Below are 13,685 nucleotides of genomic sequence, written 5' to 3'. Positions count from 1 at the left end.
ACAGGCTCCACAGTTCTGATGTTAGGCCTGCCCAACCCCTGCAGCCCTTTACTGTGACTTATTGTTCTAGAGTAGAGCAATAATCCAAAAACCAGCCCTGGGGGGCCCCCATCCAGTTGTATGCACAATGAAAATTTACAGCACGGCCTCTACTGCATGCAAATTTCTCTCATGCATAGTCCTTGGGAATATCCTGAAAACCTGACTGGCTTGAAGTGCCCGGCCAGGTTTGGAAAGCTCTGCTCTTCTCCGTATTAAGATCAAATCAAAACTCCGAAGATATCAAAGTCTGCAAAGCCCAGCTTAATCAGCCCATTCTCCTTTCACACTGCAAGCCCTCATGTTCCCTTATCTCTCCCAGCCTGGGAGATAGATGGTGCACGGCCAAAGGAAGTATCTGTTTATCTGACCTGTGTAGATCTCATTTTGTCCAGGATTTGCACAGCTCTCTGAACTCAGCAGTCCAGGGCTTATGGTGCTGTTGTCAGGCTCCTCCTCAGGCTAGAGAATGACCTGTGGACAAATTTGTCCCCATCCCGTTGACTTTTGTCACTGTCCCATTCCTGTAAGCTCTGCCTTAACTGCACAAGTGTTTGAGGCTTGGGCAGATGAGGATGGAGCTTGCAGGAACGGGGCAGAGACAGGAAAAGAACTTGCAGGGATGGAACAGGAAAATGAGTTCCCACAGGGACGGGGAACCATTTGTCCTCCTGTCATTCTCTGCTTGGGAGAACAGTGTAGAAAATTGAATGAATGGTAACCAGATCTGGCATTGTGACATCATAATGCCTTATTCCACCAATAACAGCCAACCTCATTGGTGATGTCACAATGGCTGGATTGTCCTATACTGTATTTATCTCACTTTTACTACATTTTGATTTCTAGAGTGATGCAGTGTAGAGAATGACATAGGGACAAATTTGTCTCCATCCCTGCAGGAACTCAATTTTCCCGTCCCGTTCCCATGAGTTTTGTCACCGTCGCTGTTCCTGTCCCGTTCCTGTAAGCTCTGTCTTAACCACAGAAACCTTGAACACTTATGATTTTAAAGCATTTGAGGCTTGTGCAGATGAGGACGGAGCTTGCAGGAATGGGGCAGGGACAGGAAAAGAACTCGCGAGGACGGGATGAGAAAATGAGTTTCCCGTGTCATTCTCTACCTCAAGCCTCACTTTTAACAACTGGGAAAAGGTAGGTTTTCTTTGAAACGGACCCTTTATACTGTTACAGGCTGGGACCCATCCGTCAGAAGGGCAGGTGGATCAGGGACTGTGGACGGTGCATTTAGGGGTGTCTCTGACACAAGAGAATTACACTGGAAGTGGACACAAAACAAAATGTAGACCATTTGCCAAGGGTGCGTTCAAAGCTCAGGTTGACAGTGGCAGAGAGAGCTGTGAACAAACACTGACCAGTCCTCCCAGAGGGATCCTTGTAATCCCCGTCTGTCACTTTCTTCACCGCATTTTTGCACAGTGGGAAATATTATCCCCCCACCCCCAACTAATGAGCCCAGTAAGACAGGTTTTGCAGACCTCCTGTTCCCTTAAATATTCTCTTGGCTTCATGTCCCAAAAGGTGATTTTATGACCTCCTTTTACCCACTGGGCTCTTTCCTCCGTGGCTGACTCCCCTCATCTGCCTGTAACCTTTGACCTCTTTGCCCCTCTGATCCCTGTACAGAGTGTGGGCAGTGACTGTCCTCACCTGATCACCGTGGGAAGAACCTCACTGGCAAAAAAGACGCTCAGCATAACCACGGCATGTGACGCCAGGATGCCCAGTATGGAAATAGCCAGTGCAATTCCTGGAAAGAGGTCTGAAAGAGAAGAGACAATGGCATGTGAAGAGCTCAGACATCACACTGACACCGTCTGTGAGGCAGGTGTGATGGTCCATCTCGCTCGATGTGGACTTGAGCGATCACGATACATTTCATGTCTTGCAGCTCTGCCCGACCTCCACACACACCATGTTTAAATGTGTGTACTTTCATGCGTGTGTACCACAGGGCAATTTCAGAAGGGCACATCTGTGTACAACACTGTTTTATGGCATTATCCCCTGAAGATGGATATTTGCACTGGGAAGTAAACACAGCACGGACAATGCAGGAAAGAAAAACACAGCACTCCTACCATCACTACAGGGGAAGCTACAACTATCCAGTAAAAGCCCTGTCAGTGCTGGGGGGGAGGGGGGGAGGGGAGAGAGAGAAGCAGATAACTCCAAGCTTACACTCTGTCAGTGCCAGTAGCAGCAGGGAGGAGACTCCTGTTAAGATGGTGCAGAGGAGAAGGATGGCACGCCGGCCAAACCTGTTCACAGTTGCATAGAGAAAGAGACACGAGGCCGCCTCTGTGGCCGCCATAAGAAAATAGACAAAATAGAAGGGGGGTCCGTAGCCCTGCAGGTTCTGGAGATAGCTGTGGCGGATGCCTGTGCCAATACACCTGCAGAGAGGAGCAGAAACGCAGGTCAGAGGAGGCGAGAGCCCGGGATTCCGGCTGCAAATAAGAGGAGGGTTGTCCTTACGCTGAGAAGCCCAGAATCAGGCTGTTTTTCCAAACAATGCGAGTGTGGAAGAGATGGCACACGGAGTGATATCTGGCCTGTACAGGTCCTTCAGCCATCGAGTCCATCTCTGAAGAGACAAAAATAGCAAAAATCACCATCAACACTGAAGCGTTGCATCTACCACAGGTGAGGCCTAGTCAGTCACCTCAGTCCAATCGTGGCATCTTAGCCAGGCGGAGAAAGAACTTTACAAGAGGCAAATTGACCAATTACTCAGCCTATCATAGTTTATTTAGATTTTGATTAAACGCTTATCCAAAGGTACAAAGCGTTGTACATAGTAATTTAGCTGGGAGACGAACTTTTTAGATAATTAAACATAAACCAACAAAACCAACACACTTATGACATGAAAACATCGGGGAAAAAAGGGAAGAACTACAATTTCTTAGAATGAATACATAAAAGGAAAATACAATAGGGAAGGGAAACAAATTATAATAATAATAAATGTATTTTTTTATACTGCCATTACCCAAGAATTCTAGGCGGTTTACACCATAAGAAACTGAACAATCAGCGAAGTACATACATATCGTAGGATAAAACCAGAGTAAAAGGTTACAAAAGTAATTACAATCTTTAAAAAACCTAATTAATTGATAAATTTGTCGAACAAAGCAGACTTTACTTATTTTCGAAAAGAACAGTAAGACATGGCTTGATGAAGACATTCACCGAGCCAACATTGTAGTTTACCTGCCTGAAACGCTAAGGTCCTTTCAATAAAGGTCTTGTGCCCTGTTCTGGGTTCCCTCCTCTACCATTCACACCTTCCCTCCCCAACATATATTCCAGCTGCACCCTGATCTCCAGAGGCTCCCCACACCCACTACCAGTTGCACTCCTGCCTGCCTTCCTCCTCTGCTCCTGCAATGTCCTGGGGGTATCTTGCATTACCTGTAAACAGATGTTCTTCACCGTACATTTCGCCATCTAGATTCACCGCATTGGCCTCTGCAAAGAATCGCAGCTGCTTCTTGGCCCGATCCAGCTGATGTGTGGCCAGCAGCCAACGGGCTGACTCTGGGAACAGGGACTGGCAACTGGAAAGGGCAAGGAGGACAGAGGACATGAAGAGACAGAACAATACAGAGCTCAGTTGCGGAAGTCGGCCCACCCTTGTCAAGTTTCAAGTTTAATTAAAAGTCTGATTACATGGCAGTTTCAATTTCAAAGCAATATACAGTTAAAAATTAGGAAAGACGGACTACATTTATTACATTAAGACGTGTACAGAAGGGAAAAGGGTGGAAGTACAATTTAAATTAAAGAGAAGAGAGAGCAAAACGGGGAAAACAAGAGGAAGGGGGACATTTTGTTCGTTAAAATGAAGATTAAGATAGCCTAAGACAGAAAGCTCCAGCAGTGGGATTTTCACATCTAGAGGTTATGGATACAGGGAAGGAAACACTCTCAATCAATTAGTGAGAACTCAGGAATCAATGAAAGGAGACACTGTGCTGATGGACGAGAGGTGTGTTGCCTTCTGGTTCTTACAGAATGGACACCGAGCTCTTAGCCCTGGAGCAGTGTTCTGGATACCGGAGTACCCAGACAGACTGATCTCAAGGGTCAGAAGGAAACACACGTCTTCAGTAACTCAATTTTCTTCCTTGGGCTGCTGTGGATTAGGAGATGGTGCTATGGTAGGTGCCTAGCTAAGAGGAAACAGATCTAAGTAATCAGGAAGTCCTGGCTCCCAATCATACCCTCATTAGCTCTGCTCTGTAATATGTCAGTGTACATTTGTGAGGGCCGAAGCCTGCGTGCTCTGTCCAAGAAGCTCCTTTAGAAGAAAGTTCTCATGATGGGACTGATTATTTTCGTCTCCATTTCACCAAGATTGGCCAAATGGAGACATCAGAGCAATCCTAACTGACTCACGGACTCTGCTTGTGGCTCAACCCCCCTTAACAACCACCAGGTAATTCCCAGGTAATCCACCAGACCCTCTTTCTCTCTCTTTCTCTCTCTTTCTCTCTCTCTCTCTCTTGCTGCCCGATTCAGGGAAACATTTTTCAATTCCATTCACTTTTCATGCCCAATCGGGAGTTTTTTTCAAGCGGCTTGGAGGGTTTATTTTTGAAGCTGCTTCAGCTACTCCAGCCCCCTTTGCCCTCTCCAACGCCATGCCGGTGCTGTGGTGTAAACAAAACAAAAGACTTTTCCTCTCTCTGTTAAATCCTAGCTCACGGTCTACCACCAGCTCTGTCAGGATACACATTTCAAATCTGACATATTGTAATCACAAAACAGAAAATAAAATTATTTTTTCTACCTTTTGTTGTCTGGTCACTTTATTATTCAAATCATGTTGGTCCCAGGCAACAGTTTCTGTTTGTCTTCTGTTAACTCACTCGCCAGGGTCTCCTGGCCATTAGACATTTTCTTCTTCCTCTGTGCTCACCATCCATCTTCCATCTCTATACCTTCTTTTTCACTACCATATCCAACATTTCTGCTTCTTTCCCCACTATCTGCAATCTCTCTCACTCTCCCTGCCTTATGCCCTGAGTCAAACCTCTCTATTCCCCTCCATGCAGCATCTCCCTGCCCTCTACCCTATGTCTAACATGTCTCCCTCTCCTCCACCATATGCAATATTTCTCCCTCTCATCCCTTTCTACCTCTTTGTTGCGTCTCTCCCTTCATCTCCTCCATCCCATGTCCAACAATTCTTCCCTTCGTCTCTCTTCCCCCATGTGCATCAGCTTTCCATCTCTCTTATCCCCCTGTGCAGCACTTCCAGATCGATACCCTCCCCCACCCCAACAAGAGACCTCAACTGTCGTGCCTCCTAAAGCAGCAGCAGCAGCAGTGAACAGGCTGCTCATGGCCTGCCCACCAGGGCTTCCTTCTGCCGCATCATCAGGCCTGTTCATCCCCTGCCTCCACCACTGCTGCTGCTGCTTTAAGAGACCTGGAAGTGTTTCAGGAGACTAAGGACTCACTGAATTGGCGAGTCCGATTTTTTGTGAAACCGAATCGATACAAATCGGTGAATGGGGCAGCACTAATCCCAAGCAGTCCATCTTCTCTTTCTCTTCAGCCAATCACTCTCACTCCCCAGCTGGATTAGCATTTCTCCTCCTCTCCTCTGCTCACGTGGCTTACAGCATTATGAGGAGACTTTTTCTGGGCTGGATCCTGCAGAACCCTTTAGCAATGATCTCAAGATCCTCCAGGGAACGTCAAATGAACGCTGCACTAGCCATTTATTAGTCCAGTACGAGGTGGCTAGTCTAGCTCCTGTCCCTGTGTCTACCCTCCCCCCCAACCCGGTAAAGGATAACCAGAAGCACCTGGTGACATCCTCCCCCACCCCTAAATTCTATCATTTTCTCACCTAGTAAATCTCTATGCTATGCATACAGAGAATTGGATAGAGGATGTGTGCTAGATGTGGTATATTTAGATTTTAGCAAAGCCCTTGACAGTGTTCCACACAGACGTCTAATAAATAAACGGAGTGCCCTCGGGATGAGCCCCAAAGTGACGGGTTGGGTCAGGAACTGGTTGAGTGGAAGGTGACAGAGGGTAGTGATCAATGGAGATCACTCGGAGGAAAGGGATGTTACCAGTGGTGTGCCTCAAGGTTCTGTTCTTGGGCCTGTTCTTTTTAACATTTTTATAAACGATAATGCTGAAGGGTTGTCAGGTAAGATTTGCCCCTTTGCGGATGATACCAAAATCTGTAATAGAGTAGACACGCCGGATAGTGTGAATAACATGAAGAAAGACCTGACGAAGCTTAAAGAATGGTCTGAAATTTGGCAGCTAAAATTTAATGCTAAGAAATGCAAGGTCATGCATTTGGGCTGCAAAAACCTGAGGCAATAGTACAGTTTAGGGGGTGAAAAACTTATGTGCACGATGGAAGAGTGGGACTTGGGTGTGATTGTATGTCATAATCTTAAGGTGGCCAAACAGGTTGAAAAGGTGATGGCGAAAGCTAGAAGGATGCTAGGTTGCATATGGAGAGGTATGGCCAGTAGGAAAAAGGAGGTATTGATGCCCCTGTATAAGACTTTGGTGAGACCTCATTTAGAATATTCTAGAGGCTGTACCTTCAAAAAGATATAAAAAGGATGGAGTAAGTCCAGAGGAAGGCTACTAAAATGGTGTGTGGTCTTTGGGATAAGGCAAGTGGGGACAGACTTAAAGATCTCAATCTGTATACTTTGGAGGAAAGGCGGGAGAAGGGAGATATGATAGAGTCATTTAAATACCTACATAATATAAATGTGCATGAGTTGAGTCTCTTTCATTTGAAAGGAAACTCTGCAATGAGAAGGCATAGGATGAAGTTAAGAGGTGAGAGGCTCCGGAGTAATCTGAGGAAATACTTTTGTTCGGAAAGGGTGGTAGAAGCATGGAACAGTCTCCCAGAAGAGATGGTGGAGGCAGAGACTGTGTCTGAATTCAAAAGGGCCTGGGATAGGCACTTGGGATTTCTCGGAGAGAGAAAAAGATAATGGTTACTGTGGATGGGCAGACTAGATGGGCCATTTGGCCTTTATCTGCCGTCATGTTTCTATGTTACAGCGATATAAACAACTGTACAAAATAAGGAAATCAAAATCCTAGAAAAGAAGGATTACTTAAAAATTATCATTTCAAACTTGAGGCAACGTCTCAGCTTCTGTGGAAGCTGCAATGCTGGGGAGAAATTACAGATCACACACACACATTCCCATCCAAGAGACGCAGGATGTTGCCCTCACAGTTCAGGTGCTCCTCGGTATTAGAGAGCAGGGTCAACGATGCATTGGTCCAGTGCCAGGAAGCCCAGGTATGGGGAGACAAATGACTACATCAAACTTTTCCCAATCACCCCAACAAAGCACCAGAGCAACACTAGGCTCAGTTAACATCTGCATGTCTACCACAGAAGGAATCTAGACTGACTCGAGGATAGGGGTCATCTTTTGGTTTATTTCAAATACACAGGCTGCCCTTTCCAAAGTTCCAAGCAAGCTCGAACAAAACCATCTCTGGCCCTGCCAGCACTCCCAAGTGTTGGGTTGGGCAATACGTCATATGCATTGTACAGTGCTGTGTTCAGAGCCGCATACCTGAATGCTCAAATGAAATCAAAGTGAAATCTAAAGCAGAGGCTGCTGGCTGGGACCATCAATGCATCGCCTAAGACACACACCAACCAGATCAAAAGCTGTACTAATCTGAAGATGATGAAAAGCCGTCCTCTGCTGCAGAAGTGAACAAAATCACCTAAAATCCTCAGTGATGTAACCCTGGAATATACTGGTGAAGCTGTGACCCAGAGGTCCACCCCATTCCCATGCCTTTGGACTGAAGAATATAACAGACAGACCGAACTAATTCTACTCTCTCCCAAGGACTCTTCAGCAGAAGACAACCGAGGTGAAAAACTGATCTGGTACTCACCCCCAGTACACAAGCAGCAGTGCTTGAGAGGTGGTTATCACGCCCTGCAGAATGCGCCACTCTTTACTCAGTGCAGCCAGGCCTGGTAAGAGCAGTTCTCCTGCCACCCAGAACAAATGAGCAATCATGGTGACCATCAGCCTATGTGCGGGATCGCAGATTTCCAGTCCTGGGGGAGGGAGAAAGAGCCAGTGAAGCTTTTGGTAGAAGACATTCTGAGCAGAGGCCTGTTTACAAAGTAGTACAGTGACATCCAAGCCAAAACTAATATTAAACAGTCACTAAGCAAACATTCAGCCATTCTAAGCTGCAAGCAAGACATACTTTAACTCTTTCCAGAGCAGAGACACAACCCTACATCCAGCCGACGGGGCACGCAGCAGAAGCTATTTTAAGGAGAGCTCTCAGCCTCCCAGCACTGGAGGACTCCTTAGCAAGAGCACATGGGGGGAGGGGGCACCTGATAAAGGACATGAAGAAACATCTCTTTTCTAAAGTACACAAATGAAAGATGTTATATCTTGTGCAAGGTAACTCTTATGAGGTCAGTTTTACCTTGTGTAATTCTAGAGCTTTTCATTTCTCCGTGAAAGTGGAGGAGGAGAATAAGGAGGAGCTTCCCTCACCCCCAGCATGAGATTGGAGATAAATTAATCATCTGAGTAGACCTGAAGGTGGCCAGTCAGTGTAATGCGGTGGCAGGTAACATTAACGCCAAAATCTGGTCAAGTTATTGGAAGGATTAAGGAGATATCGGTCTTTTATAGGTGATGAGTATGGTGTTCAGCACTGGAGACCAGACCTTTGTCTTTTCTGGACCATCTCCATCTCGGTGAGCAAGAAGTGGTTCAGAATGGAGAGGTTCGACATTCAGCTGTAAGGAAGGTGGATCAGAAGGACGGAAATGGAAATAAATATTTTACCTAGAGTTTGGAAGATGCCTATAATAGCAGATCCTGCGACAGAATTTAAGCACGCTTTACATAGGAGCAGAGGACAGCATGGTAAGAATAAAACAGGGCGTTGAGCAAGCCTGGCAGAATGCCCAAGGCCACCCATTGGTAGGGGCTGCCTGCTATTGCACCTCTCCCCCCACATATCCCAGGATTTCTCCCCCTCCCACCACATCCTGTGCCAGCCAGCCAGTAGAGGCAGCGAGATAAAAAGACTGCCTATTTGTTGCTGCCTATTTGTTGCTGCATTCCACCTCTATGATGTCACTTCCTGTGGGCAGGATATGGCAGTGGAAAGGCCCAGTCTGTAGGCCAGTAGGCAGTCTGTTTATCTCACTGCTTCTGCCAGCTGGCCAGCCACCTGCTTTGGCTTTCATGGATTGTGGAGGGAGGTGAGGAAAGTTACGAGAGATGGTGTGACCCATGGGGAAGGGAGGAGAGGGGCAATACCAGACCTGTGGGGAGGCATTGAGGCAGAGGGAAGAGAGAGACCTCTGAGGAAGAAAAGGTAAGAGATGATGCTGGACCTAAGGGGGTGGAGTAGAGGGAAGAGAAAGATAGAGCAGAAAGGGAAGGGGGGATGCTGAACCCCAGAGTAGAATGAAAAGAAGAGAGAGACTGACTGGTTCCTGAGGGAGAAAGTGATGCTAGATTGTGGAGGGGAGAGATGAGCCCTGAATGGGAAGTGTGAAGGAGGTGAAGAAAAAGGGACACGGACAAGAGATGCTGGACATGGAGAAAGCATAGGGACAGGGTCATAGAGAAGAGATACTGGACATTCAGGAGGAACAGGGATGTGTTTGTATTTTTCAGGGTTTATATACTGGAGCTCTGAAGGGATTCCTCCCTATCCCCCTTATCTCTATCTTTAGAAAGATGGTGGTATAGAGGGCTCATCTTAATTTTTCCACCCAGGGCCCATCATCAGAAAACAAAAGGAATATTGGGCACCAGCGAGTCCTTACTGTGAAAGATTACAAACTCACCGTTGTTGCAAACACTGAAAAGTGATGTGGCCGAACGCTGTGCCGAGTACAGCAGGGTCACCATCACTTCAAGCCTGGGAGACAACAATGAGGAAACCGGCCCTCCCCAATCCCAACAGGTACTTACGGGTGATGTAGAGGGAGAGGAAGGTCCCTGCCAGGGCACTGCCATAAAGCCCTCTTATCAGCAGGAACATGATGTAATCCAGCGAAACTGCCACTCCCACACCCGCAAGGATCACAAGCACCAGCGAGAAGACAAAGACAGGACGACGGCCCAACCTGAAAGAGAAAACTCAGAGGATCAGTGGGAAGGGAGGCCAGGGTGTACAGCCTGTGGTGATTATCTGAGCGACCACACAGGGCACCCCTCCATTTCCAACAGCATTCAGCCTCAGAAGGTAATCCATTGGGCAGGAGTGGCCATTGAGGTGCAGATCACAGTGGGGCAAAATATTCAGCTAGCAGCAGAGTGTGAATTTTTGGCCACTGGCAGCTCTGTCTCTGGATGTTCAAAGCCGGGCTGGCCACTGGCGCTGAATATGCAGTCTGGGAGTTACCCAGGGCTCTGGTTAACCCGAGACAATGGTACCAGGGGATACACAGACTGTGTGAGCATCCGTTTCGTTTCCCATGTCAGTTAGAGGATTTGTTCTTTATTATTCAGGTTAAGAAAATATGTTTGGGTTAAAACAACATAAAAATGCTTTTGACGGTGCTCTTCCTATGTTATTTTCTCATTTTTCTGCATGGTCTATGCTTACCTCTTTGGAGAGGTTGTTTTTGGGTATATGGTATGTGCTCAGGAAGAAATGTATCCTCAATACTTGGACATCCGGGGAGGCCCCTTCTATTTGGTATTGAAGGATAAATTACACGAATTGATGGGATGGGACGCTAGACTGGCGGCTTCCTCTCATCGGAAAAGTTGTGCCTTTGTTCACATTTGGTCTCCTTATTTAGATATCTTGTCTCCGAGAGCTCGGGGTCGCATATTAAATAGTCTCCAGCTGAGTGCACATCTGCATGGGGTAATTTAGTCTTGTTGGTGAGGTGAGGGGTGGGTTGGGGGAGTTCGGATGGGGGGGGTTGGGAGGGTCTCAGGGCGTTCCTGCAGAGGGGGTTCTAGGCCATGGGGGCACTAAGAGTTGAAGTCCCTCATGGTTTCTTTTTTTCTTACTTTCTATGGAGATAGGATTGGGGGGAGTTGGGTTTATGGAGGTTGTTTGATGGGGGGGAGGGTTGAAACCTTGATGACTGGCCAACTGGTTTTCTTTTGATTGTGTTGTTGAGCTTGCTTAACTTTGGTTGTTTGTACTGCTTTGGTCATCAATAAAAATCGTTTACACTTAAAACAAGATAGGAAATGTTGCTTTTACTTCCAACGCGGTTTCCGATGCACATCTCCTTTGCTTGCTTCATCTAGGAAAGCTGCTTTCGCCTCTAAAACCACCAAAAACATGAAAGGATAATGCTTTCCCCTTTTTCCTTTCAGTTTGAAAACTCTTGATTGGCACCAAACTCTACAAGCAGTGGTCATGCCTTTGTCCAGCACAAGGTCAGACGCTGACCTTCAAAGCCCTTGCAATAGGAACATTTCTGCACTTACTTTACCCCCCCCTTCAAACCCCATACCCAGGTCATCTATTTATTGCTCTCCGTAAGAGCCATTGCTTACAAAGAAACATCCAACACAGCCAATATACCTTAAGCATCCTTACAAACCCACTGCCCCAGCCCCTTTCCCACTACCACACTCACCACCACAGAAAACATCTGCTTCATAACTGGACCCCCCCCCCCCCCCTAAGACCACACTCCTGATTATACCTTTTATAGTCTGAAAGGATAAGATAAATCATTCTTTTTCTCTTAATAAACTATGAGCAAGAATCCAAACTCCAAGCGGGGAATCGGGGTGTGAAGGCAAGATCTGCTTTTGACTTGCAGGGTGGCTCAGGAAAAAGCCGGGAGAGATTTGGGCAGGTCTGCCTCATTTCTTTCAACACACACCAAATGCCCTTATTGACAATAAAGAACCAGGTCGCTACAAAACTGCTCCCTCGGGAAGGCTAACGAGCCCTAATGAGAATGACATCAATAAGATGCTTCGTGAGGAATTTTAAGATGGAAATCTTGTGCAGAAGGAAAGCAAAAAGACAGCTGGACCAAGATCACCACAGCCACTAGACTCACCATCCCAATTCATAGTAAATGAGTGGTCCATCCAGTCTGCCCAACCACACATGCTCCATAAAATGATCATTTAATTTAATTCCACCTTAATTCAGGAACACAGTCCTAGACGTGAAAAAAGGAGAAACTGGAATTCAGAAACCTAGAGCTGCCCTATGCAGAAAGAGGAGACCGATGATTGGCGACTTCCTTCAGAGATGTCCTATGAGTGAGTGGCTGCTGGTTGCCAAAATCCAAAACACCACAGAGATGACCAAGTATGAAGATTTTCTGACCTTAGAAAGCTCCTCAAAAAAGGTATTAAGTTAGTCCAATAAAAAAGGTTATTGCCTTTATTTCTACAGATTTCCAATCAGTGGAGAACTGCCCAATCAGAGCACCTATCTGTAACCTGGTTGTGCCATGTACTAGATCCAAATATGGACATCCCTTCCCCTTCTGCAATCGGAGCTGGATGTCCATAGTTTGGCTCCTTCCTTGCCATAAGGACCCATTGCCCTTTTAACCATACTCTGGCTTTATAAAATCGGGATTTAGACGTCATTTATGCAATAGGGACATTTAAATTCTGGTTTTCAGATATCCAAAACACAACCAGAACTTCTAAAATAAGCATCTAAGTTTTCGGCTGAAAATTCATCTTACTTTAGAAGTTGTGCTTCTAAATTTAGGTCTGCCAGTCATTTGCCTAGATTTATGAGCCTACTGGCGAAAATCAGTGCTGAACACCAAACGCCCCTCCCCTCCCCCCCTCTGGTGGCTATAAATGGATTGCCATTCCTTTTCTACTGGCTCACAGATTATTTCCTTGCCGCAACCAATCCTGAAGCTTATTCTAAACTTCAGATCCATCTGTTCTAAATCTCTTCACCCTCTTTTCCCCCACTGCAGAAATTTGTAACTAATTATCCTGAGAAGACCTCAAACATCTATTCAGTACATTACTCCCAATATGAAGTGTCAAATAAATCGCTTGTCACTATTCAGTACCTCAAAAATGAAAACCTTCAATTCTTTAACTGGGAACCAGTGTAATGCCCTTAATGGAGGATGTAAACATTCTGGCAGAACTCCATAACCAGCAACACAACTTTGACTGATGGGCCCCAAATCAAACTCCATGAGAAGATGCAACCCAAGGCACATCCTTAATTGCCCATGTCAATCAACTAAAATAGCCATTTCCACCAGTTCATACACCACTGACAAATCTAATGTCAGCACCAATACAGGAATGCTTTTATCATCACCAGTGAATCAGTATCACTCCCAACATAGAACCCTGCCAGTTGACCACCCTTTACCCTCAAAAATGAGCCCATTTAGCCACTTCACTGGCACTGACAGATTGGAAATTGGCCTGAAATTTGCATACATTGATTTATCTGCTCCCAGCTTCTTTAAATTTGGGGTTACCACTGCCTCTGACTTTAAGCCAAGGAGAAACTCTCTCCTTTCTAAGTGAAGCATCACTAAATCCAAAATCCATCCCAGATGCACCTTCAAAAAGATATAAAAAGGATGGAGTCGGTCCAAAGGAAGGCTACTAAAACGATGT

General features: G+C 46.1%; 1 protein-coding gene across 4 annotated transcripts in view; it reads right to left on the bottom strand.

Annotated features, from left to right (window-relative positions):
- Positions 1-13,685, bottom strand: part of SLC22A31 (solute carrier family 22 member 31) — a 43,295-nt gene that overhangs the window by 22,394 nt on the left and 7,216 nt on the right. For all 4 annotated transcript variants that reach the window (XM_033942853.1, XM_033942854.1, XM_033942856.1 and 1 more), the window contains exons 3-8: positions 10,059-10,213; positions 7,993-8,161; positions 3,481-3,626; positions 2,539-2,647; positions 2,242-2,456; positions 1,711-1,822 (exon numbers count right to left, since the gene is read on the bottom strand). In XM_033942853.1, coding sequence (XP_033798744.1) covers positions 1,711-1,822; positions 2,242-2,456; positions 2,539-2,647; positions 3,481-3,626; positions 7,993-8,161; positions 10,059-10,213 — 906 coding nt within the window. The remainder of the gene's footprint in view (positions 1-1,710; positions 1,823-2,241; positions 2,457-2,538; positions 2,648-3,480; positions 3,627-7,992; positions 8,162-10,058; positions 10,214-13,685) is intronic.

This window comes from Geotrypetes seraphini, chromosome 4, assembly GCF_902459505.1.
Source record: "Geotrypetes seraphini chromosome 4, aGeoSer1.1, whole genome shotgun sequence".
In the NCBI taxonomy this organism is placed as follows: domain Eukaryota; kingdom Metazoa; phylum Chordata; class Amphibia; order Gymnophiona; family Dermophiidae; genus Geotrypetes; species Geotrypetes seraphini.
This window is presented reverse-complemented; position numbering and strand designations above follow the sequence as displayed.